General features: G+C 39.5%; 1 protein-coding gene across 19 annotated transcripts in view; it reads right to left on the bottom strand.

The window, feature by feature from the left end:
- LOC109099898 (neurexin-1a) overlaps positions 1–26,777 on the bottom strand; it is a 172,055-nt gene that overhangs the window by 42,893 nt on the left and 102,385 nt on the right. For 11 of the 19 annotated variants that reach the window (XM_042767632.1, XM_042767644.1, XM_042767636.1 and 8 more), the window contains 6 exons: positions 23,886–23,912; positions 15,758–15,880; positions 13,789–14,170; positions 13,500–13,690; positions 12,700–12,885; positions 10,067–10,186 (listed from right to left, as the gene is read on the bottom strand). In XM_042767632.1, coding sequence (XP_042623566.1) covers positions 10,067–10,186; positions 12,700–12,885; positions 13,500–13,690; positions 13,789–14,170; positions 15,758–15,880; positions 23,886–23,912 — 1,029 coding nt within the window. Of the gene's footprint in view, positions 1–4,214; positions 5,464–10,066; positions 10,187–12,699; positions 12,886–13,499; positions 13,691–13,788; positions 14,171–15,757; positions 15,881–23,885; positions 23,913–26,777 lie in introns of those variants that run through there. The other 8 variants (XM_042767635.1, XM_042767645.1, XM_042767651.1 and 5 more) reach the window with 4 other exon arrangements.

Below are 26,777 nucleotides of genomic sequence, written 5' to 3'. Positions count from 1 at the left end.
CTGTCAAAACATTTTCCTTTCCTTTCTTTAATACTCTCTTCAGTTTTTATTGTCAGACCTGAGGGGGCTGAATGAATCAGAACTAATAAAACAATAAAACCCACTGTGAAATGTAAAGTCTTCTGATTTATTTAATGTTTAGTGTAACGTGATTCAAAGACAACAGCCTGGCACAAACTGAATTTTCTACAAATCTGGATAGCAGTGCATTATACAGCATATTATAGCAGAACAATTTACCTTTGAGGATACTCGCCACAGCCAACTCTATGGTGCTTCACAGACTCAGAAGAAAAAACAGCAGTTCATAAGTAAAAAGAGACCACTGAAGAGTGAAAGAGGCAGGGAGCATTGGGGTTTGTGGTCGTGGTAGAGCTGCTGCTGACCTTTACAGGGCTAATTAGGGTAGAGCTGGGAATGAGCGGTCAGTGCTGTGCTGGCTGAAAGCCTGTCTGCTGTGGCACTTTAGTGGATGTTGTTTTGATTTGCTTTGTGTTTTTATAACGAGCTTTCGGCTCCTGAGCATGTCCAGGGGGTTTGGGAGAAGATGAGGCTTATAGGCTTGGGGTGTGTGAGCGTGTAAATTATCCTGTGAGTGTACAGTATATTTATGTGTTGATCTTTGGTGATTTGCATTTTTTTTTTGGATTGAAGGAGTATTTAGTAATGAGAAAAGAAATGAAAGGAGGAAGGAAAAAATTAAAGAAAAAGGGTAAGGAAAAGGAAGTTCGAATGAAAGGAAGGAAAGATGGACAAATGACAAGAAGGAATTTAAGCAGAGAAGGAAAAAAAGGAGGAAAAGAGAGAAGGAACTGGGGGAGTAAAGAAAGAAAGAATGAAAAAGAAATTACAGATGAAGAAATTAAAGGAATGAATGAAGCAGAGGACGAGGAAAGAAAAAGCAGGGAAGGAAAGAAAAGAAAGAATGGAAGAAGATGGGAGAAGAAAGAAAGGAAAAAAGATAGGAGGGAAGTAAGGGAGAAATTAAATTAAAGAATGGCAAAAATGAAGGAGGAAAGAAAAGAGGGGACAAATAAAGTAGAGAAGGAAAAAAGGAGGAAAGGAGGAGAGAAAAAAGCAACAAGGAAAGAAAGAAAGAAAAAAAGTCAAACAAACAAAAGGAACAAGTGAAGAAAGAAAGGAAGAGGAGAAAAGATGGGAAAAGTGAATAAAGGAAAAATGGGGAGGAACGAAAGAAGGAAAAAGTTAGGAGGAAAGAAAGGATGGCGAGAAGGAAAAAGAAAGGAGGAAGGGAGGAAAAAGCTGAAGGAAAGAAAGGGAGAAAGCGAATTAAGAGGAGGGAAAGACTGAAGGAAGGGAAGGTAAAGAAATAAAAACTAAGGAAGAATAAAAGAAAGCGCTATGTCGACTTTGAGCGATGAATTCACAAATAACTCTTTTATTAGACGGAAGCATGTGTAATAATCTCTGCAGGTGTGTGTGTGTGTGTGTGTGTGTGTGTGTGTGTGTGTGTGTGTGTGCGTGTATCAGTACGTCCAGTCTAAGCCTCCCTGAGCCCCATGTGTGAGCTACAGTGACATAATGAGAAATCTCTCAGGAGGTTTGGCTTGACTGGGTTTAGATTACACACCAAAGCTATTGTTCCTTCTATCTCTCTCTCTCTCTCTCTCTCTCTCTCTCTTTCTGCAGATTCTCTCAGGAGAGTGTATAGCATTTAAAGAATCAATCACCTCCATACTATCAAGGGGATGATATGTCTTTCTCATATAAACTCGCACACCCATGCACAATGCACCCACTATAGAGTTCAGCTTGCAGCCCTGTACAGTCACTCACTGTCTCACTGTTTGCTGGTGGTGATGCTATATTGTTCCCAGTGGAATATCACTGTCAAGTGCATGTAGACTTTGACCACTCTGCTCATCCGTTTGCCTCTTTTAATTCCCTCTATCTCCCTCTTAGTCAAGACAGCCTACGCTTCCAATTCTCAGCCTCTCAGAGTATCATACAGTATTTAACTGGGCACAGCACCATTCACAAGCAAATCCATGCTATCCTCTCATTACAGCAATTCGGGCCTCTCAAACTATAGCTCTGACATAAAAGAGAGAAAATAAGACAGAGATAGATAGAGGAAGGTTTCTCAACCTCACGAGCTCACTTACTCCAACTCTACTCAGATTTGCAGTGATGGAAGAGAAAGAAAGAGAGGGGCAGCATACTAAAGCAGCTCACATAGTCATTAATAGCCTTTGGAAACATATGCAAGAAAGAAGACACTCACACGAACACACTTTTTTAAGAACGAGGGGGAGTGATGTTGAACCTACATGGTTCGATAGTTTTTCTGTAGGTGTGAGAGAATGCAGCGTTCTTCTACTGTATAACTTCATCTAAATGTAGCTTCTGTTATATTTGTCAGTGTAACTATGGAGGAAAGAGGAGATAAAAGTGCAAGACTGCAGCAAAATGAGAGGGGGAAAGAGGGGGAAAAAACCCACTGTGCTGGAGCCCAGGGTAACTTCTGATAATTTGCCTCGCTTTCTGCTTTCATTTTTTTTATTTTCCATCCAATCATTTCAGTGGGAGAGAGGGCACATTTACTGGTGCACGCAGACAAGGGTGCATGCACACACTTTTCTGCACTCCACATAACCTAATGTAAATGGTTTTTAAATGATAATTTTGCTGCAACAACAGAACTCGTGCTGTTCTCAAACTCCTTTTTGCGGCATACTAAAACAGTGCTGGAAGCAGGTAGGGCTGGACAGATTTGAGGTTTGGCTGAGGTGGTGTCCGCTGGTGCTGTAAATAGCATAGCAGACACATAGCTGGAAGCGGTTTCAGTTTATTATTATCAGAGCTCGTGAATTATGCTCAGCTGCGAACAATGTCGCCGAATATTCTTTGCCAAAAGAGGTCCGGAGGTTTGAGAGGTTTAGATTAGCTTGGCCGGGAGGGGGGCAGAGGCAGAAGCAATGGACCCTGATGCACTGCCTCGCCGCCTGGGGGGACGCATTCCAGCAGCGGGGCTCTGTGATCTCAGCACACCCTGCCATTAGAGATGCCAGCTGTGTCACACACACACACACACACACACACACACACACACACACACACACACACACACACACACACACACACACACACACACACACACAGAATAGAAGAATATGACAAAGACAGAAGGAAAGAGTGATAGGGAGAGAGGCAAGGAGGTAGAGAATAAAAACTAAGAGCCTTTCAGAAAGGATGATAAATGGCTTGTCTCACTTCACAAGCTTCCACTCTCTTCCTCCTGCCTCTATTCAATAGTATTTTTAATTTTTTTTTATCAAACCATAATCTGTGAGGATGATGCTGAGATGCAGCCAGGTCTCGTTATATAAGTGCAGTGGATCACATACTGACAGCACAAGCCCCTCTGTACACACAGCGTGGAAATCGCCCTGATAGTTTTAAACAGCCAGCTGCAACGAGACATTACAACACAAACTGGGGAGGAAAATCTGGTGCAATAAAGCTGAAGGCAATTTATACTGTATACCAGTCTCAGGAGTGGTGGCCAGTGGGATTAAATGGGAATGTAGAAGTAATAGAGTTTCAAAGGTGGTGTGGGGGGTGCTCCAGTGTGAAAATCTCAGGATAGCTCTCAGGTCTAATAGTGGCAAAAAAGTCTGTCCACTGTCCATTCTAGACCTATGACATTCAATTTGGCTGGTTTGCTGCATTAAATCCACACACAACAAGCTACGGTGACCACGATGCAATTTGAATATAATTTCATCATGTCAAAGGTCAGCTCAAGTCGGCGTGCATGGATGTGGCCTTTTGAACAGGAGAGGTTAAGGATGTTGCCCCAGTGCTTATATTAAAAACACAGCCTCCTCAATGGCCCCTAGAAATAACACAAAGACGCATGTATTCAAGCATAGTCAGCGTAACAGAAGGCTGAATCGCCGGTCGCTAAGTGATTGTGGTGCAGCCAACATTATGCTCTCAACATTTGTACTCTGCATAATGCATCTGCATAATGTTCACAAACACCTCTTAAAGATCGCATTTGCATCCTGACCACATAATTGCGCAAGTGCACTCATAGAGCTCGGCCAATTACTGTGAGATTACAAGTGCATGATATCGTTTCTTATGCTAAAATCTCGGCACACAGAAAACAGAAGCTCTAGGAACGAAAGGTTACTGATTTGCAAAGCGGTGAGAAGGTGAATGTGGCAGTTGAATAAGTTACGCACCATGTCCTGCCCGCAGGGGGGCGTGGGATCTGGCGGCAGGCACGAAGTGATGAGGCATATGTTGAGGGACGTACAGCTCCCCAGGCCCCTCTGCCAGAGCCAGGACTGACCCCAAAGTCAGCGGTGGCAGCCAGAGAGCTACGCGCAGGATGACGCGGAGCAGGATGGAAGCAAGACCACCAGGTGCCCCGCAGGGCCACAGACGCAGCATGCTACCGGAGTGCAAGGACTTTAAAGAGGGGCGTCCTTAGACCACCTGGCAACCCATGTCCTGCTCAAGCCTTGGATCCTCACCATGCAACAGCCCAATCACAGATGGAGAGGCAGAACAACAGCACGTGCCGAATCCACATGGAGAGGGAACTTCCACAGAGTTCTTCCGAGATATGAATTGAAAAAAAGAGCATAGATGAGGTAAACTTCAGAAGGTTAATGATCCTGGTTTAAATTCCTCTCTTCACAGCATTCAAAAACACAAAATCCTGCAGGAGAAAAAAGAAAGAAACCACAGAATCCGATCCAGTACTCCAGTAAGGTAGGCGTAGTGGTGTATTTGAGAACAGGGAGAAAAGAGTGAGCAGCCTTTGTTACAGACCTCCCAGCAGTCCAGGACTTTTCCTATCACCTGAATCCCAGCTGTATCCCATGAAGACAAGGTTGCATCCCTCGTTATCCCCGTTGAGAGAAAAGGAGAGAAGCAGGGAGACTACCAGAAGCGATGGCACACACAAGACGAGATCGCCGCTGCAGCATTTAACTCAATACAGAGTGCCTCTCCCCCTCCCCAAACGACACACACATTCTCCCTCACACACACCACACAAGAGCTGCTGCTGCCTGGCTGGCTGAGACCGCACTGACTCTCAGAGGAAACATTAGCAGACACATCACAGGAGAACAGGAAGAGAGAACCAAGAAAGGGCAAGAGTGGTCAAGTGGTCCGCATGTGAAAAAGGTTGTCAGAGTTTCTGAAAATGTCAGCGTGAAGAAAGTATTTCTCTTCTCTTACTCCTTACAGCGTCTCTGTAGCGGAAACATTCCTAAGCAGCATGCTTAGATGAAAAGACCCTCTGAATGAAGAGAAGGGGAAACAGGGAACGGTGAAGCTTGGCTGAGTTTTCCTCCCCCTCTTTTTCTCTCTTCCTCCCCCTCGATCATCACGGAGGCGCGTGCAGCTGTGGAAGGGGTCTTGTGTCTCGTCCTCCTAATCGTTCTTTCTCTCTTCCTGTCTTCGTTTCTCCTTGACAGAGGGGTGGCTCAAGAAGAGTCCAGCTGGAATTCAGAGAGTGTGGGCTCTCTTTCCCTTCACAAACTAGTCAAACCTTTATATACTCCTCCCTCTTCGGCCATTGTGTAGCTGAATGAGTTCTCTCAAGATGCAAAAGTAGCTTCAATGTTTTAAGTAAGGATTGTAATTGTAACTGTAGTCTGTTTTTATCTGAATAAATTTGCAAGGTGTTTTATAGTTTGACATTTTGTTTGCAGATTTTGTGATTAAATTTTACATTTTATGAAAATGAGGGCAAGTCATGCAACTCAATCATGGTGCCATCTGCCTAATTTGTACCAAGTCAAAATACTGCTTAGATGGATGCCCAGGCTTTGACGTCAACAATAAAAAGACACAGGAAACATTTCCTTAAAGGGGCAGTTCACCCAAAAATATAAATTCGGTCATCATTTGCCCTCCAATCTTGTACAGGTTTAGTTCTTCTGTGGAACACAAATTAAGATATTTTACAAAATTTCAACCATTTTGTTCATACAATGGAGTACAAAACAACGTTGAACCCTATCGACTTTCATTGTATACTCAAAATATTTTCTTTGCGTTCCACAGAATAAAATGTAAGTCAAGTTTTAGAATTTACTTGCACAATTATATGGTTAGCATTTAGCATATTTTTTTACTCTACTGTCCATAACTGGTCACAACCCTCCAGTTGAGAACCACTGGTCTAGGTAAAACACAATCTATTCTACTAGAGAGTGGAATAGGATGTGTAAATGAGCAGTTTAAAAGTGCCATCAGTCAAAACCCCAAATACAGTGTATCTCTGATTTATATGTGCGAGTTTGTCACTAACAAATGAAACAAAAAAGGACATACTAAATTAATATTGTGCGAGTTTCACCCTCCCCCTCATGTGCACCCCATGTTGTGGGTGTATTTGCTTGTTGGTTCAATAAGGAAGACTGCAGGTGTGCTTCTCCACAGAGAATCCAGTTGGAGTGTGAAGAAAGATGCACTAAATGTGACACTGGTGTCATCTCTTCTCACACAAGGAGATCGTTGCTTCTCCCTCGTCTCAGCTTTGAGCATCGTTAGCACTGTATAATTAAAGTTGACAAAGCCGGGTGATCAGAGCTGCCTCACCAGGGGCTCCAAGACAGACTGCATCAGGAGCTGAAACTGCTCTATTTGGAAGACAATTTTACCACTATGACTTGAGCAATACACAGTATAGTACGCAATGAAACATCATATCCAGAGGTTTATGAAATCATTTGGGAACCAGTCGGCTGCATTCATAGCAAGCTAATTGTTCCCTGAGATATTAAAAGAATATGAGGACCCAGCCTGTAAAATGAGCATGTACTTTATTTACTGTTTACAAGGCTGCCACCTAATGGTATACACTGTGTTGCTTTGAGCAGAGGTCCTTGCCATTCTCTGGCAGTCACATGTTTGAGCCAATCCATTTCTTTTTTCAGCTGACCTCAAAAGCAGATTCAAAGGAAATAGAGCATGTTTTAATACTAGTGCTTTCATTCTCTGTAGAGAAAAAAAGGTTTAGAGTATTTTAAACAGTAAGGGAGAAATAAGTGAAAAGGTTTGTTTTTCCTTCCTCTCATTTCGCTCCAGTTTTTGTGTCCAATTTTTATGTTCTGTTTTTTTTTTTTTTTTTTTTTAATAAATAAAGGAGGAATGATTTATGAAGTGAATCTCCCCATCTATTCATTGACTACAGGAAGCATGAATCAACTCCCCCCACCAATGATGCTCCAGTAACCGGTGGGATGTTGTTTATTAAGAAACAAGATCTTTGATAAGCAACAAGCTAATTAAAAATGAAGCACATATTTAAATATATATTGTTCGGCTAGAGAGCAGATGGGTGCACTGCCGTCATGAATAGCGCAAATCATCTATCTCTTCACATTTTTCTCTACAGCTGTGGTCATTTTTAAACACGTAATTCTCTCGTCTCTTATCTACGCTCTGCGTCTTTAATAGTATTTATACCAAGCAAACCAGTGGAGAACCTCGGCTCTGCTATTTCTCCTTGCTAGTTTTCTAAAGTGTTCTTTGATAACCAGCTCAAACCAAACTGTTCATGTTGATAGTAGCCATTCAGATCTGATGTGTGTTTGAGTCCATGCATGATGAGACTAATGGAAAAATGAACCCAAGCAGCGTTCAGAATTAACTTTTGCCACAAATTCCAATGATGAAGAGATTGAGAAAATAGCCTAATATTTCTTACAGACCATGAAATCTTGTTTTCTTCTTTTTTTTTTTATTAAAATTTTAATATTAATACTTAAACATACATTTGCCATTTTGAAAATAAGGATATATTTACTTTTAGTGCCCTGAAGTTGGCGATATCACTTCTTTTGAAGCAGAAATAAACTGATGCAGAAAAAGCTAGGGGCAGTGCAAAATGTAATGTGTAATTGGAACGCTCATTAAAAATGTAGTGAAGTAAAGAGTAAATGTTGCTATTATCTTTGATTCTCAGTAAAACTACAAAGTAGACAAAAATATACTAAAGAACAATAATTAATTACATTTACTGAAATACTTTACACCTTTGGATTTAGTTTTTATTTTCTTGCATAAAAATAGAAATTTAGAAAATTTATCAGTTTAAAATTTCCTACAGGGCATGAAGCCATATTTATTTATGTATTTATATTAAAATATGAATATGAATAATAAATCATAACAATATTCATGCATTTGTCATTATACAAATTTGATTATTTAGTTTAATATTAAAGATTTCTTACTATCCATGAAGCAATGTTTTTAACAAAAATATTAAATGTCGTTAATTAAAAATAGTAATAATATAAATATTACTAATTTGGTCATTATCTCACAGTTTAACAAAAACAAAAACATGAAGATCATTATTTTGTTCCTCAAATTTTTATATTGGCAGATTAATACAAGAACTTTTCTAAATATGTTCTTACAAATGTACTCAAAACATAAATAATGTTGCATTTGTGAATAAAGCTGTTAAATAAAGGTGAGTCACTCCTCATTTTTCCTCGTATTTGGCACGTGACAACTGTTAATTCTGGAAACTGCACCCACCCCGCAGGGATCTGTGTATTGATCAGTGTGCGCATGTGTATGTGTTAGTGAAAGCTTGTTTGAGAGATGGGGAATTGATGCGGAGTGTCCATACCTTGGACAGCTATGGGTTTGTAGTGTATGTAGTGCAGGTCTTGAGGTGGAATGATGTGGTCATGCATGTCCACGTCTGAGTTTCTAACCCAGGCTTTCCTCCCTGCCACTATGCTCAGACAAAGCCTCTTTCTCTTTGCACTGCCTTCACGGCCTGATGATCACTGGGCTTCTACTCATCTAAATGAGCCTTTGTGTGTGTGCGCATGAGCATATGACCATGCAGGAACATTAATATTGTGTGCACATATCATCCTTGCTCAAATAAGTGCCCAGTAAAAAATGGATTCAGTCTGTAATCATTAACCCCATGGGCTTACACACAACAATGAAGGCGAAATGTGTAAATCCACCAATTTGTTTCATTTATCGGTCTGAATCACTGTAGAAGGGGGGGGGGGGGGGGGGGGGGGGGGGGGGGGGGGGGGGGGTAAACTAAAAGAAATGTGTTTTTCTTTAGAATTCTAATTAGGTAGCAAAATGATCCTATCGTCCTCTACCGTTCTCATCTCTAAAAACACACTAAATAGATTCCAGCGAGGTGTGGGGATGCGGTTGATGTAATGCAAGCCATCTATGTGACTTCTTCCTCCTGAACAAAGGCGGGCTCTTATCAGAACCCGCAGAATGGATTAGATGTGCATGGATTGAGCCTGCATTAGATCTTTTCTGTAAACCATCTCAAGGAGTTTCACTCTGCTTCAGATTCCTGGCACTCAGCACTTTCATAGGCCACAAGCACTAGAGGGTTTCACATCAAATTCAGTCAATGCTCTTGTCGGAGTACAGCTCAATATTACAAATCCATTCAGAAATGCCCACACATGCTTATGCGATGTTTCCCTCTAGATATAAGTTATATCTATGAGAAACAGTCTACTAAGTCTATTTAATAGCTCATTGCAGCACATTGTGATATACAGCATGGTGCAGACCCCCAGCTATGCATTGTCCACCAACCCCCTCTAGTGGTGTAGCAGAAGACTGCACAATTTTGAAAGTGTGTGCAATAAGAACAAAATGACTATATTTAGAATGGAATACAACATACTATTAACTGTAATCAAAATAACCAAGTTTTTTTTTTTTTTTAATAGTGTGAGCATGTGGTGTATTCTGTGTAGTAGGCTATACACAGCACGCTAGTATTCAGTTCTGGAAATAGCCACTTTCTAAGGGTCACTGAGATTCCATTTTAATTCAGTGTGATTCACATCTGATGTGAATATGAATCGGTCTGTTTATTTTTCACAGTTTATATATTCAATACCATTTTCAAAAAATACAAACTGACTGATGTTTTTTAGAATACCAAAAATAATAGTGGCGCAAGTGCTCTCATCCATTGACAAACCAATTTAGGTGGTTCTGGATCAGTGCGCTGGGTTTCCCTACAGTAGCTCTAAAGAAGGAGAGGTGATAGACTCACGGTCATTGCAGAGCGGCCCTCCAAATGATGTCATGCTGCAGTCGCAACTGAACCCCTCCCACTGCTGCAGACACACGCCCTGATTGGAGCAGGAATCCTCTTGACAGGTAGTGCTGGGACCTGAAGAGACCGATGACAGAGTAGTGTAGAAAGAGAGAGAGAGAGAGAAACAGACAGAAAAAGAGGTATATAAATTCATAGGCCCCTTACGACATAAAAATCCAGACAAGTGAAAAGCTTTTATTGCAGCAGAAACTGGCACACAGAACCATCCCATCTGCTCACTCCCCTAGATGAAAAACCAACTACCAGTGAGGACAAAATCTTCTGTTTAACTAAATATTAATCTTTCTCAGACTCACTCTCTAGACACACTTTATGTATATGTTGGCAATGACATATGATGTCAGCTACGTCACTGTTTCCCACCATTTACAAATATGATACGATGTCCAATGGGTGCACACCTGGCATAATTACGAATACTACATTTCCGGACAAACTACTCATTTGACATACTCCTTTTCACATGTTATATTAATGAGGAAGTAGCCATATTTGGACGTCCTTTTTAGACTTACACTGACACCTAGTGGCTTTGATGTACACTTCTGCTCATTATTTTGGGTCAGTAAGATTTTTAAATTTTGGACAGGAGTCTCTTATGCTTACCAAGGCTGCATTTATTTAATAAAAATACAGTAAAAGTAGTAATACTGTGAAAATATAAAGACTTTAAATAACCATTTTCTATTTGAATATATTTTAAAATGTAATTCATCCCTGTGATGGTAAAGCAGATTTTTAAATTTTTTTTATTTTAGCCATTACTCAGGTCTTCAGCATCACATGAGCCTTCATAAATCATTCTAATATTCTAATTTGGTGCTAAAGAAACATTTTTATTATTATCAAATGCTGAAAATATGCTTATTATTGCATATATTATTAGTTATTAAAACTGATTTTTAAACCTCTTTATTAAACTGCTTAATATTTGTGGAAACTATTATACTTTTTTTCATGATTATTTGATTAATATAAATGTCTTAACTTTTGATCAATTTAATTCAACGTTGCTGAAATTTGGACATTAGTGTAGCATTACTCAAACAGCAAATATTTGTATTAAATGTCACTGTAAAAACATGCTATTCGCAGCAAGTCATGATTAACTTATTAAAAGTATATAATAATAGGGTAACCTCCCTATTATTATATACTTTTAATAAGTTAATGAGTGATCTCAACATGTCTGCTCTCATGAGGCAAACTGCTCCATGTAATCAACTACACTCTTAGAAAAAAAGGGACAAAAGTTGTCACTGGGGTGGCACCCTTTCAAAAGGCACACATTTGTACCATATTTGACCCAAAAGGATGCATATTAGTACCTTAAAGTCACATTTGAGTACCTTTTAAAAAGGCACCGCCCCAGTGACAGCTTTTGTTCCTTTATTTCTGAGAGTGTAGTATTGAGTCTCAGGTGAGTACGATTTTTAAAAAGTACTATTTAAAACTTTTTTAACAAGGTAAAAACAAATAAAAAATAGAGAGTGCACCTTAATCGGTCTCATTACTCAAGAAGACATTAAATGTGGACAGGTGACTTGATTAGTGCAATTCAAGCATTGCACCAGTGGCTGTGTGACAGAGTAGCATTGGCGGTAATGTGCAGTGTATTGGCTGCAGTAATAATAAAGGCCCCCGTGTGATAATAACATCTGCTCCTAGTATTGCTGAGGTGGGTTTAAAGCAGCAGCACTCCCTGGGGACTCGGGGCTGTAAGATAAATGGGGGCCGTCTGGAACAGCTCATTTTGTGTTCTGTCTACAGAAGCGAAGCGACGGGCGACGGGCCAGGCATATTACAGCCTGCGGAAACACTTCTGTTCTCATTTCTCTCATTACTTCAGCCAGCATGTAAAACAGGCCCCTGGTCCTCAAACGCTCCCTCCTCTCCATCACTCAGCCATTTGGCCAATCAGTCGCACATTTGGGGCTTGGCCATTTGACTCGGAAGTGAAGCGAGTCTGGCAGGGAGAAGGAGGAGGAGGAGAGAGAGATGCTACGACAGCCGCCGGTACGATCCAGATGAGCTGCGCTCTTCCTGTCTCACCTGATCTGTCTGAGCGAAGCTCATTTAAAGTCTCCGGCAGAGAAACAGAGGGTTGGCTCGCTCCCCTAACGACACTCTCTCAAACCAAGTGTTATATATCTGAGCAAAGTAATCTGCCTTTGAACTCATGGGAGAGATTCCCTAACCGCTTGAGAAATTCCATCTAGTTTTAAGGCCCTTATCGGGGGATAAAGTCTATAGACTATTTCCGTCGCATTTTGGAGTTGAAAACGCATGCAGTGGGTGAAGGAGGGCACTGTCAGAAGAAGATCTCTTGGCAATGAGTGGGACATGTCCATATCGTTCACCCCTAATCTACACCCCTGTTGCCAACAGCAGAACACAGAATCCTGAAACCGGTTAAAACTGGCCCAGCATGAAGAAAACACAGAACAGATGAAGAGAACAAGAAGCAGCAAGGATGAACAAGTGCATGAGAGGAAACAAGGATTGGAGATTGTAGTCATCAAGCGAAGGAACTCGCTAAGCCGACCTGGTGTATTTTTCATTCATACCATTTTCCTCACCTTCGCATCCTCTCTCCACCTGGCCGGCGTTGGACAGTGCGTCTGACAGCAGGTCTGGCAAACGGCCGTTCAGGTCTACAGATGCCAAGCAGCCTTGGAAGCCCTCTTTAGAATGCACCAGTTTTGGCAAGTCCTTATACATCTCTTTGGCCACACCTCCCACATATAAATCACCTGTAGAGACAGGAAATATTATGCTCTGACTGACAATGTCTTTTCAATTCAACTATGTTGAGCATGTTTAAATGCCATAGAAAAGGGACACCACTGTCCCCTGCTGGTTCATTTGTTTGTTACAATACACAATGTGTGTGTCAATGTGAGGCAAAGAACACACACCATATGTTGTTTTTTTTTTAAAAGGACAATATTTAATTCAGCAAATATGCATTAAATTGATCAAACCTGATAGACATTTACAATGTTACAAATAATTTCCATTTCCAAAATATTAAGTTTTCAAAATTGACAATAACAAGAAATGTTTCTTAAGCACAAAATAATTTCTGAAATATCATGTGACACTGAAAAATTGAGCTATTGCTGCAGAAAATGCTGCTTCGGTCAAAGGAATTTATTACAAATAATATTTCACAATATTAATATTTTTGATTTAAAAAAAACTAACCGAGCCAAAACTTTTAAATAGTAGTGTACACCCAATATAATATAATATATTATAATATAATAGTTTTTTTTATTTTATATAATTCTAGTGTCATGTTATGCTCTAATGATCAGTTCAAATCATCCAGAGATCCTTCTCATTAAGAAAACATCAAATGTACCTTTCAGATCCAGGTTCTTGGCTCCCATGGTAGTCTGTGTGGTGATTTTGGTGTCTATTTTGACCGTATGGAGGTTGTTTGTATCTCGTGAGATCATCACATTGTGCCAGTGATTGTCATTCAGCGGTGTGTTGGAATTCCCTTTGATGAGATGAGCTCCATTTCCAAGGTCTGACACATAATGGAGATATCTGCATGCAAACAGTCATGAAGAAAATTATTGATCGACTTATCACATGTTCTATGCATTCCAATCAAACATGGTGCATTAAAAACCAATGGGGCTCACCCTTTAACCAGCTCTACTACTATGAAGTCATTGCCATCTCCTCGGTTGTACAGGATGAGCCCATCTGGTGAAGTGGTCTTAAACTGGAAGAACAGGTGCATGGAGTAATAGGCCTGAAGGGTGGGCAAGGTCACATAGCTAGAGCGAGACTTGAAGGTCACCGGGTCTGCCACGATGCTCTTGTAGCCGATCATGGCATTCAATTCGCAGTAGTCGATGTCGCCGTTCTTGCACAGGTCAATGTAGGACATGCCATTGAAAGACAAACCCTGCAGGTGTCCAATGAAGTTGGAGGGCACAGCGGGCATATAGCGCTTCTCTGTGACGATGCCCGTTTCCACATTGTGGAACTCCAGCTGCGTGTGGTCTCCAGTGATTTGACCACAGGGCAAATAATCGAAAACAGATTTAATGCAGGAAGGGGAGAGTGTCAAAACAGGCCCTGTCCCAAAAGGTTGAGGTAGTATAGACTGTCATGTAGTAGACAAATGGCAAACCAAAAAGTCTTGTGGAATTCACGGACACGTTGCAAGTTGTTGCAAGGCCGCATGTACACAAAGTGAGATATCTGGGACAGGGCCGCAGTATTGCCAACTTAAATTTACTGCAGCAAAATGAGATTTTTAATAAACATAGAAGACTAGAAAAACCTAAAAGCATTAAGAGTTGGAAGAATGTTAGAAATATTTTAGGGAATTTGAAGGAAAAAAGGTTAACTTAATCTTTCTGCAATCCAGTGGGAGAGAAAGAAGCCCTTAAATATTTTAAAAACCTCTTTTAAAGCTTCCCAAGAGGAAGTTCTTTCACTCTAAAATCTGTAAGGTTATGCGAGTATAATGCATTCCCTCAGTGGTTTGGCCTCTGAATGCATCAGCATTAAGCGAAATACCAAGTCTATTTCAAAGTGTCAAATACACACCAGTAAGTTCAGCAAGAAACTAAAGATGATTGTACTGCACTGTGGGAAAGAACTACCTATTTCTTATGATTCTTCATTCCGTGGGCAAATTGCAAAAGGTGTTTTTGCCCTTGAGGAGCACTGAGGGAAGGCTATTGGATGTGAGCCACCCAATCTCTTCACAAAAGGCCTTTCCACAAGACCGTTAGCAAAGAGTACATGCAATTACTTAAAGAAAATAATTATGATCATGTAATAATCTGTGGTGCGTCCCTGAGATTTTTCTTAACACTACAGGTGATTTATCTTACATGGGATTTTAATTAATTTACTTACAGTACATAGAAACCTTGGCATACACCTAAAGGCTATATCAACAAGGTTATCTTTACATATTTTATATGATTTGTATTTATAAAATTACACTACTATTCAAAAGTTTGGGGGATTTTTTTAATTAATACTTATAACTGTTATCTCTAAACTGTCTTTAGTATCATAATAATAACTTTTTTCAGCACAGACAGCATATTAGAATGATTTCTGAAAGAGCATGTGCCACTGAAGACTGGAGTAATGTTTGTTGAAAATTTTTTGCCATCATATGAATAAATTACTTTTTAAAATATATTAAAATAGAAAAGTTATTTTAAAATATAATAATATTTTACAATATTACTGTTTTTACAGTATTTTTTTTATCACATCCCAAACTTTTGAATGGCTTTTGTATATGCATGTATATACGTACAAACCAACGGGAAATATTTTAATAAGTAGAAAAACAAAAAAAAAAATTAACTAGGTCACTGTTAAATAGGTCATATTTGACGAACAGTTTTATTTGCCATTGCAATCTCAATTTTTTGGTATGCTGTCAAGGTAACTTTCTAATTCAAAACAAAACATCACATATATATTCATATAAGGCGAGACAATAACCTTCATCCTTCCAACTCCCCACTTTAAGTGCTCTACACATCATAATAGGACATAGGGTGCTCACTTTCAAATTTGCATGTGTGTGAGTGTGAGTCTTAAGATGGTAGAATACTTGGGAATGTGCTGTACCTTCAGAGGGCTGCAGGTCATCCACCATTAGCTTCAGACTTTTGCCTCTTCTGATGACACGAACTGTGTGCCATTCGTTGTCATTCAAGTTCTGGCCAGCAAATATGGTCTCTGGACCTTTACCTATAACATGTCCCACACAGTGGTTAACACAAAGAGCACAGAGAAAGAGAGTGATAGAGAGACAGAGGAAAAAAGGGGTTGTGAAACGGGATAAACTAAAAAGAGAGGTGACTGATATTCATGTAGAGAAAAAGAAGAAATAGCGGAGGAAATGATACTCTCACACATCGCATTCACACTATAGATCTATCTATGTCCTGTGGTTCATTTTATGATCTCTACAACAGCCCTGTTATGAATTCGCTCTTGCCTTAAATAATGCATTTGTAAGCACGTACAGAGTGCAGTGAACAGAATCATCCCACCTCCGCCACTAGATGGAGCCATGTAACTGTTTTATAAAGGCCCTTCTTGAGGAACCATCTTTATCTGTGATGTCAGTCGAGATGTTCAGCTACATATGCTTCTCACGTTCTTACAATTCCTGAGTGGTTTAGGAAACGCATCCAAAAACCTATACAGACTGTAAACTCGATTCAAGAAAGCAATTTCTTGCCTGTAGAGCCTCCCCTTACCCTCGTGTGCGTGTGCAGCGAGTTCGACGGGGCCCCTGGACCTCCAGGCTCCAATCGAACCCCCACTAGATGATCAGAGCACGCGAAGAGGAGCCTGCAGGCTTTGTGATTTCAGTCGGTCTACCTCTCTTTGACACGTCGTTGTCTCTCCTAATAAGTCAAACTGCTGCTAAGAGGGCAGCGTGTCATTGTCAGAGGCCCCTGCAGCCCATCTCACTTGATAACAGGTAAAAAGAGTCGCCATTAAAGAACTGCCAGGCTCCCAATCGATTTTCTATCCCTCCCTGCTCTCAATTACTATGAATCCAGATCGGCCGGCCATGAGCCAGCTCTGAAGGCAAGAAAAGCAGCAGCATGTAAGGTTTCAGACTGTGCAACAGCGCCCCTAAAGGAATCTTTGCAAATCTAAAAAAAAAAAAAGAAAAAGCCACCTTTGAGAGGTAACACAAAGGGGCAGTACCGTTAAGCCTCCGGCGATATACAAGACATGACATGTGCTTTTTTTAGGTCTCTGACCATTGCTGCAAAAGGATGTATGAGAAAAGGTGACAGCGTGTGATTGGACAGCTGGAGAGACAGCTAAAGGTCCAGGGCTGCTATGCCTTTATTAGGAAGTTGTGTTCAGACAAACTCACAAGCAGCAAAGACAAAAAGCCTCTCTCTCTGTCTGGGAGGGCAGCTCGTTGCCATGGAACTGGGGCAGATGGTTGCGTGTGTCTGGTCACTTTGATTCTCATCTCCCAGGGTGGAGAGAGAGGGCAGAGTTAAATAAGACAGAGGCGGGCAGGGGCTGGCTAGAGCGCTCTGACAGGACAGGACTAGCAAGAAAACACAGACCAGACGCGCACACACACACATACACACAAACACTCATCTCAGCCAGAAGAGATGAGATATATTCATATCTAGCTCATCCAGCTAAGAACCATACCCATGTGAAACAAGTGCAGGCAGCCATTTTGAGGCAGGACGAGCTTCATATTGAGGACACAGTAATTCAACTCTACTGGGACTGACTAATCAGCAATGCTAAAGGCGTTTTACAAACTCTTTGATCAACTGGCATTTTTAAAATATGGATGTGTTACAGAAAATATATAGAGTAAAACTAAGGTGAGGTAAAACCAAAAATAAATAAATAAAAATAAATATATAATGTAATAAATAAATAAATAATGTAATAAAATAATATGAATAAAAGAATAATGAATAATGTAATAAATAAAATAAAATAAAATAACATAATAAAAATGTGAGGCATTAATTGACCCTTTCCCTATAATAAAATGAATTTCTGACAATGGTATAGACTCTTGTCTGCAACCACCCGTGTGTGAGGGATTTAATATATTAGAAATTATGGTTACTGAAAAAAGGTACTGTTATGTTAAATTATCATTCAAACTGGGGGGGAACAGGCAGTCTTTCTGTTTATTAAAAGAGCACAGCAGGTTAAAACATTAAATTTCATATCACAGCATAATAAATAACCGCAACATAAAACTCCAACCTTATACCAATACGCCTCACATTTCATTCTGTCGTATGAAGCATTTTTATAGAAAATAATTTAAAGGTCATCAAAATCCGAACAGCTGAACCATTTCGATGGTGCAACTGTAAATGTCAGAGACCCAAGGTGAAAATATGGATCCCTGGAGTCTAAACCTCTAACCAGACAAAATGCTGCTCTCAACCTATAGCCTGATTCAGCCAAGAGCGTATAGTGACCCCACTAGTTTCTAAATATACATCTTTCATGCTGCTGACACTAAGACCATATTAACAACCCACGAGCTGATGTGACAGCACGCTCTTAGTTGAACACACTGTCACCCAGGGGTAGGCAGAGTCCCTAATTGGCAACGGCTTGTTCTTTGTGTCAGAAGAGGAACAACGCTCATAAACACACACACACACACACACACACACACACACACGCACCAATGACAGGAGTAGCTATGGCTGACACAGATAATTAATGAGGATACAAAAAGAGAGAGATGAGACTGCACAATAGCAAGCTGTTCAAACATGTAAAGCCCCTGCTTCTGTTTCTCCACGGGATAAAACATCTCCTTTTGCTCAGAATCCCTGATTCTGGTTTTCTGTCATAGATTCAGACAATTAGAAACTGTGTCCTTGAGCACATCAACACTCGCACTGAAAAAGATGCAACAAGACAGATAGCACCACAAAAGCTCATATATTTTGAACGTTGAATTGATTAATCAATTTAATGCATCCTTGATGAATAAAAGTATTCATTACTTAAAAAAATTAATAAAAATAAAATCATGACACTGACCCCAAACTTTTGATGGCCACTCTGTTTCTGATGCACACATGAATCAAACAGATACTATTTTTCTCTTTCAGTTCCTCAGTGGAAAAAAAAAAGCAATAAACACAACAGAATAAATGACATAATGGCTCATAATAGCTCTGAAAAACATCTTACTCAATTCGCTTCTTGGGTAAATAGAAATAACAGAATGTAAACAAGCAACACACCGAGTCCTACTCGTTTTCTGTGTGTTGTGTTAAAAGGTAAACTCTCAGCAGGGGACTACAGTGTGAAACTTTTCCCATTTCTGAATTGTTAAGACCTTGTAACCAACTGTACCTGCAGGTGACAAACCACTCTTCAGACATACCCGAGCTTCCTTCTTCACTATCGATGTGGAATTGGTTCCTGTGGTTTTCATGGCACCATTCACACCTTTTCCAGCTTCCTCTGTGTTCATATGTAGTTGTGTATAATTATCTCCCAAGGCTCCCTATTGTGTGGGTAGATGCCCAACTGCGAGGGAGATGTGGAGGATCCTGACAGCTCCTGGCAACTTTGTGTTTCACACATCGTCAAGCTAGAGCTGTTTTGCTTCTTCGATGCCAAAACACCCAGCGCAACCAGCAAGACTCTATGCTTCGTAGAGGTGAGCGCTTGATGGCGTGGGTCCATTTCAACTGTTCCCCCTGCAACCGTTTCCCTTTAAGGAATAGATGCAGGTGAGAATGTTCTGGTAGCTTTATTTAACATCAACAGCATGTAGTCCCATCGGGGTAAAAATACATACATTTGTTGAGAGAACAGAGTATCACTTTGAACCCCTGGGGCTCCTGATGGCTCGCTTTTGGAGACAAAATTGGGTCTTCATTAGGAAGAAACAAATAATTTAAAGAGTCATGTGGGATAAAAGGTTTCGGGTCTGATGCCCAGTGGTTCAAACAAAGTCATCCGTCCTGTCCAGATTTGAACATCACTGAGGAAAACTGGGATACTGAGGCTGTGATGGAACAGGGGGCATCATGATGTGACCATCTGCTCCATCACTCAGAAATTAGGACTGGTTAGGGCTGAAACTGTGGGACCTGTTTAAGTAAACGGCCTTTTAATACTATTCTCAAAGGACAAACTCACAATGTGTGAGATATATATATATATATATATATATATATATATATATATATATATATATATATATATATATATATATATATATATATATATATATATATATATATATATATACAGTCAGCCACACCATGTAAAGATCAGTAAATACAGACAAACAAACAAAACACAGACAGTGGTGTGGCTCGCTCAGGCTCGGAGGGCTTGCATCGCTTTTCACCCTGTCCGCCGTTCTATCTGCATCATAAATGAAACAGGAGCATCGACACTGCATATTTATGAACACTGCTGCTTCGGTAAATGGCAACTCTGCTGCATATTTATAGAGTAGGTTGTTTCAGAGAAATGAGGTCCTCTTGAATCAACATGAATCTCTTGATTCTGGTAAAGGATGTGCTGAATGCATCGAAATGTCTTCCACTTGTCATCGGTAAACACGTTTCTGTGGAGATCGAGCGCAAGGTGTTATTAAATAATCAGAGTGGAGTTTGTTCATGCGATCTGCTGTTGGGGGACATGTCAGTGTGCAAAGGGATGTGTTCTTTCATTTCACCTGTGCTGTCTTTGGAAAATATAGTTACATTTTTTATACGAGGCTTGGCAGCTCAATGTCTGTTTTAAAAATACGGACCAATCAGATACATCGTAAATGCATTCAGTGTGCACATTATCTATGGTGTATGGGCATTAATGCGCCTGTAACAACACCTTCTGTTCAATTATGTTATGCTCTGTCTAACCATTTTTAATCAAGAATTCATCATATGTGCAGTACATCTGTGTAAGTAAGTACATTTACATTCACCATTATAATTGTGCTATAGCAGATTATTGCGTAGTTGAGTTACAGTCTTTATCTGTCTAAGCATACATGACACAATACGTAATCAAATATTTGAAGTATTAAATACACACCAAGTCACCTCTGTCTCTCAGAGCAAGAGCAAATTGTTGAGGCCACTTGCAGTCTCTTTCATGTGTATATGCAGAATAACCCCCTTCAGGTTGCTATAACAACCGGCTGGATGTACATTATCCAATACTTAACTAATGAACCTAATTGTAAAGTGTGACTGACATTTATAATGTTTCAAAAAATTCAATTTCAAATAAATGCTGTTATTTAAACATTTATATTCATTAAAGAATTCCACGAAAAAAAATAAGCTGTACAATGGTTTTGAATATTGATAATAAGAGGAAATATTTCTGGAGTGAGAAATCAGACTATTAGAATGATCACAAAAGGATCATGTGACAAAAAAATCAGCTTTGCAATCACAGGAATAAATCACATATTAAAATATATAAGAACAGAAAACAGATATTTTTAATTCATAATATTAAAAAAAATTGTTTTTACTATATTTTTGTTGAAATAAATGCAGACTTGGTGAGCATAAGCGACTTAAAAAAAAGTAAAGTAAAAAAATCATCAATAATAAACTTCTGAACGGATGTGCTACACGAATCCAAGCTACGATTGCATTATCCACATCTGTTAGTCTGACTTCACACACACACAAAAGAACTGAATTGGAGGCATGTAGCTATGAATGCAGCTTGTCAGATTGTATGATTATGAGCCAAGTGAGAAAAGCCAAGGCAGACTGTGTGACATCAACAGATTTTACGATATACGTCATTGACTGGGCACTCTGTGCCCCGTCTGACATCCTTATTTGAGAATCAGCATGTCACACTAAGAGTTCGAGTCTGCTGAATTTGCCCTGTGACAACAAAATTTTAAATTAACATTTTACTATCTTTAAAATTCGTCCCAGTCTGCAAAATTGTGGCAAAAATCTTAATAACATGCACTCTAATTCGCGACTGGCCTGTTTATAAGACTACTATGTCTGAGAGTGTGTTGTGCTCCCTTTATGCAGAGGGAGCAGACAAAAGGATGTGGCAAAGACCCTCGAGGAAGCTCAGGTGCTTTGTTATCTTTGGCATTCAGGTTAACAAAGATGACTGCCTTATTGTCAAATTAGCCAATATACTGAGCTCAGGGTAGCAATGAAATAACAAAACAATAATCCACTCACAAAAGCCTGTAAAGACGCACAAGCAAAATATACTTAGTAAGACCAAGGGACAAAACACTTTATCAGATGATGTGATTAAAGGTAAAATCCTTGAAATGTCTGAATGCTCTTGATTGGACAAGAAACTCAGGCTTGCCTATTTCTGTGAATGAACAAATTTGCTTTTGTTACTATGCAACAATACAAGCCAAATTTGGATGCAGAACCATATTAGTTTGATGATGAGGGAGCTGATCATTAAGTTCATTCTTTGAATGTGAATGAGCAATGGCAGTTTGGGAACATAACATTCTATGATGAGTCACGCAAAGAGATACGTACCGGAAACAAGCAAACACAAAAACAAACAAAGACTGCTTTGAAAGAGCCTTTAGAGACTGCCATTAATTACCCTGAGACTTTTGGAGAATCAATGCCAGGGAAGGCTGGAGCTCTCACAATAATATATATATATATATATATATATATATATATATATATATATATATATATATATATATATATATATATATATATATATATATATATATATATATATATATATATATATATATATATATATATATATAAAAAAAAGAGTGAAAAAATAGACTGGCAAAGCCTGCTGAGATCTCTTTTTTTCTTCTTCCAGTACCTTCCCAAACATGAAGCACATCTGTCTGCTGTTAAAATGCTAGTTCAAGAAAACAGTAGAAATCTGTCATAATTAAATCATCCTCACATTGGTTCAAATCTGCTGTTATTGTGGAAGTGGAAAAGAAAAGGCGAATGTTTAGCAGGGTTTGCCATATATTGACTTATTTGTGGTGGCCACAATATCGACAAATTGACCTCCACAAATAGATTTTTCAAAATGCTTTGACTTCGTTGAATAAACATGAGCACTGGACATTTCAAAATCAAAACGTGGCACGCATGTTTTTATATAAATTTATCTTTTTGGAAAGGAACTGATTGTCTTCAGAAAAGTTTTGATGTAATTTTCATTTCAACTTTCCTATAATGCCTGATAAAGATGCTTGTAACAGTTCACATCTGTTAAGCTCCAAAAGAAAAAAAAAAAAGAAAAAGAAATAAAATCACTTTGACTAGTCAGTAAACTGAATCAGTACACGATTGTCTCTTTTATAGTAGTTTGATTCATTAATGAATCACATTTGATTCAGTGATCCAGTCATAGCAGTTTTCCAATTAACAGCTCACTGTAGAGGAAGACTGTCAGTGAATCATTTCATTTAAATATTGTATGACTTCAGAAGAATTAGAATATAGCGTACACCATATGGACTACTTTTATCATGATCACCCCCCCCCCCCCCCCCCCTTTTTTTTTTTTGTAGTGGTACAGCTGTGCTCTATGTATGCCTCTATATGGAAAAGACCTGGTGAAGATTCTATTATCTAATTATTTTTGTTGCAGAAAAAGGAAATAAATTCATATAGGCATGGATCAACACAATGGTGAGTAAATAATTACACAATTCTCAAAAAATAGACACATTTTCCTCTTCCCACCGAAAAACAAACACTTCCTGATGGTCTCTCCGTCTGCAGTGACCAGGAAGCAACAAAAATATGAGGGAAGGAAAATAAAAGGCAGACAATGGCTCTCAAGCTCGGGGCTGAGGAGGGATTTGAAGAGAGGCTCTGAGGAAATGATCTTTGTGAGGGTTATTGGAAGCGTGAGCTGGAGTGTGATCTAAAAGTGAGAAACTTAATCGCCTCTCCTCTCATTCCAGTCAGCTCCATTTCTCACATTCCTAGAAAATGGCTGCCAGGGAGCCTGAAGGCTCCTGCAGCCCACAGGCAAAAACTAGCCACACCTGACAGCTTGCTTGCACTTTGGAAACAACACTCAAAGCTCTGCTGGCCGCAAAACAGAGGCCTCGTAACCGCAATGTTTTACACTTCTAAAAGCATACACGCGCACACACATACATACAAATGAACAGTACACATACAGAGGGCACTTTGGTTCAGCATCATAGAGGCAGAGAGAAGAGGAAGAGAGGGGATAAGTCACTTACTGGTAGTACAGTTTATCCTGATACAGTCTAGATGGGGGAGAACAGACAAGATGTAAATTCAGCCTTCAAGGTTATGACTGCAGACATCCATTACAACACATCGCCCACAAACTGGGGACGGACACGCAAACCAGGTGGAACGGAGAGGTGCTGTTTCTCTGACCAGATACGCACTCCTTATTTTTTACCTCCTGCATGCTGATAATGAACCCCAGGTGGAGTGAATATGGACTCACTGTCTGTGCTAATGAATATTCATGCCTTCACTGTGCCATAATATATTTAGAATTAGGGAAATTTGGCATGTATTGAAATGTGATTATACCCAGTTCCATACTAGTCTCGAGACTACTGAATATTCAGAGGTAATTGATTAATTTGCTCTCTGGGTTAGCTCAGAAAGCGGCCCAGGAAGCAGAAAAGAGAGAAAATCTTGCCAGAGAAACAGCCTGTCCTCGCCAATGGCGCTGCTGATGCTCTCATATGCACATTTTTTAAAACCATTTCCCTTTAATGAGCCAAAACAGAGGAATTAAAGAACGATTCATATATGAAGAATTTGGAAATGGGAAAAAGGCCGCAAGATAAGAAGGAGAGGGAAAAAGTAGTGTTTATGGACATGTCGCAGCAGAGCACCAGAGCGTGTCCACAGTAAGCCTTAGCCTCCTGGGAGAAGAGCTGAATTCAGAATGCTCCTGTAGATAAAAACACTCCAAAAACTCACAGCCCTTGACTTGAGGTTCACTTTTCCTGCTGGCATGTGAGAAGAACCCCATGTGCATGAATAAATATAGCAATAACACGTTTTATAGTAATCTCTCAAGTGAAGCTTCAAGGAAAGCTAGTATGGGTGAACAATAAAATAAAATAAAAAAAAAAAAAAAAAAAGAAATAAAAAAAGAACATATGTCTCAGTAATTTCCCTAAAGACAGTATACTGACACGATCATTATTAATGCTACTAATACCGCTTTTAAACAAAATCTCCACAGGGCTCAACAATAAGGAATTTTCTCAAGTTGTTTTTACTTGCACTGCCAACACCTTCACTGGCCCCATGACAAAAGAAAGATCACTTTAAATGCTAGAAATTTATTGTATGTGCTAAACATGAAATGCTAGAAATCAATTTTTATTTTCAATTTACAATTTACATTTTCAATAATTTAAATGCTAAATTATATATATATTTTTAATTTAAATTATATATACCCATCATTATATCATAATCATTCTTACTGAAGATATTCATAAGTGATTATTGCAATTTCAATGCTAGCCAGCTTGATATCATTATGTTAGTCACAAATCAACAATTTGTCACAACAATGTTAACTACATCAAATAAAACCAAACGGTTAAGTTTTAAGGCATAAAAATCAACGTGCAAGATCAATGAACGTAAAATTGGCCTGTCAAGTGACCCAAAACTCTCTCACACTTACTGTCGAGCCCTGATATCACTTAAAATTCAAGATGTTAACTGCTTTTCCAAACCCCTATGTTCCCATTGGAATTTGACTTAACTGACTTAAATCTTAAAAAAAAAAAAAAAAAAAAAAACTCAAGGTGAATGGTCTTTAAAACACTAAAAAGTACAGTACCACTGAGACTCCTTACTGAACAGTGCAATACAACTGCTTTTGTTCTGGCTGGTACTGTATAATATAAAACCTTGCTTGAATCCTGGGAGGATGTCCCCCTTTTCCCATTACTATCTTTTGCAAAGCGTCCTTCTAGAATGGAGAATCGATATTTCTCATGCACAGTCTGGGCTGTCCCATGCTTCAGTGTGTGCTATGATGGAGTGGAGGGCCGAGAGGAATTCAGAGCATTACACAAATCCAGCTCTCTCTTTTTCCCATGAGGCTGCAGCCCGTCGCGTGTCGTCAACCACAGTGAAAATCGTGGCCGCTAACAGCCAGAGAGCAACGTGTGTCCACCCTAACAGGGAGTGCAGTACCCTCCGGGACAGAAGGAATGATTGGTGTTTGTGTGGGTGCGTGTCTGTTTGTGTGTGCGGAGGTGTGCAGGTTTGAGCCTGCCGGGACTACTGGAAGGTTTTAGACATGCTATATGCAAGCGGACATGTTAAGTGGCACAGTGTATGTCACACTGCCAGATGGGAATGGCTGACATTCATCTTAGCAAGGGAATGTTTGGTTCTGCACATTTCTGCAGAGGAACTTTTTTAGCTCAATTTTGCATGAGAAATACCTGACATGATGTGGGAGGACAGTTAAAGACTGATGTTCAAATTTACTTAGTCTGAACTAGCTTGAACTCGTGAACAGCAGAGGTGGTGCTTTATGAGTGGAGCAAGACTGTATAATATAACGAGGGAGGAAAGTGTAGTGGCTTCTGGGTGGAACAATGGGTGGAACAATGGCTTGTCAGTACTCCTGGCACGTGTAACACTCTAGCGGGGAGTCTAAAGTATGCAGGAGTAGGACTATTGTGTATCTGTATAAGACAGGGACTGTGCACTCTCTGGTAGGGAAAGTCTACAGCGTGCTCATCTGGGAGTGAGCGCTTGGCCGCAGACTCTGGCAATTGAAGGTTCTACATCTTTCTCTTCAACACAAAAAGGATTGTAAAATGTTTAATGTATGTTTAATTTAACACAACAAAATAACCCAAAAAAAGCAAAACAAAATTTTAAAAACACCCAGGAATGTTCTAATTTTTAAAACGTATAAATAACACATGTTTAATGCAATGTAATGTAATATAATATACCGTTCAAAAGTTTGAGATTTTTTGTTTTTGAATTAAGTCTCTTATGCTCAACAAGTCCACACATAAATCATCAAAATATAATAAAATAATAATCAAAAAAAATAATAATCACTAAAATTTACAACAGCAGCTTCAGTGTCACAAGATCATTCA

Source organism: Cyprinus carpio, chromosome A12, assembly GCF_018340385.1.
Source record: "Cyprinus carpio isolate SPL01 chromosome A12, ASM1834038v1, whole genome shotgun sequence".
NCBI lineage: Eukaryota > Metazoa > Chordata > Actinopteri > Cypriniformes > Cyprinidae > Cyprinus > Cyprinus carpio.
The sequence above is the reverse complement of the archived record's forward strand: the minus strand, read 5'-3'. Positions and strand labels throughout refer to the sequence as shown.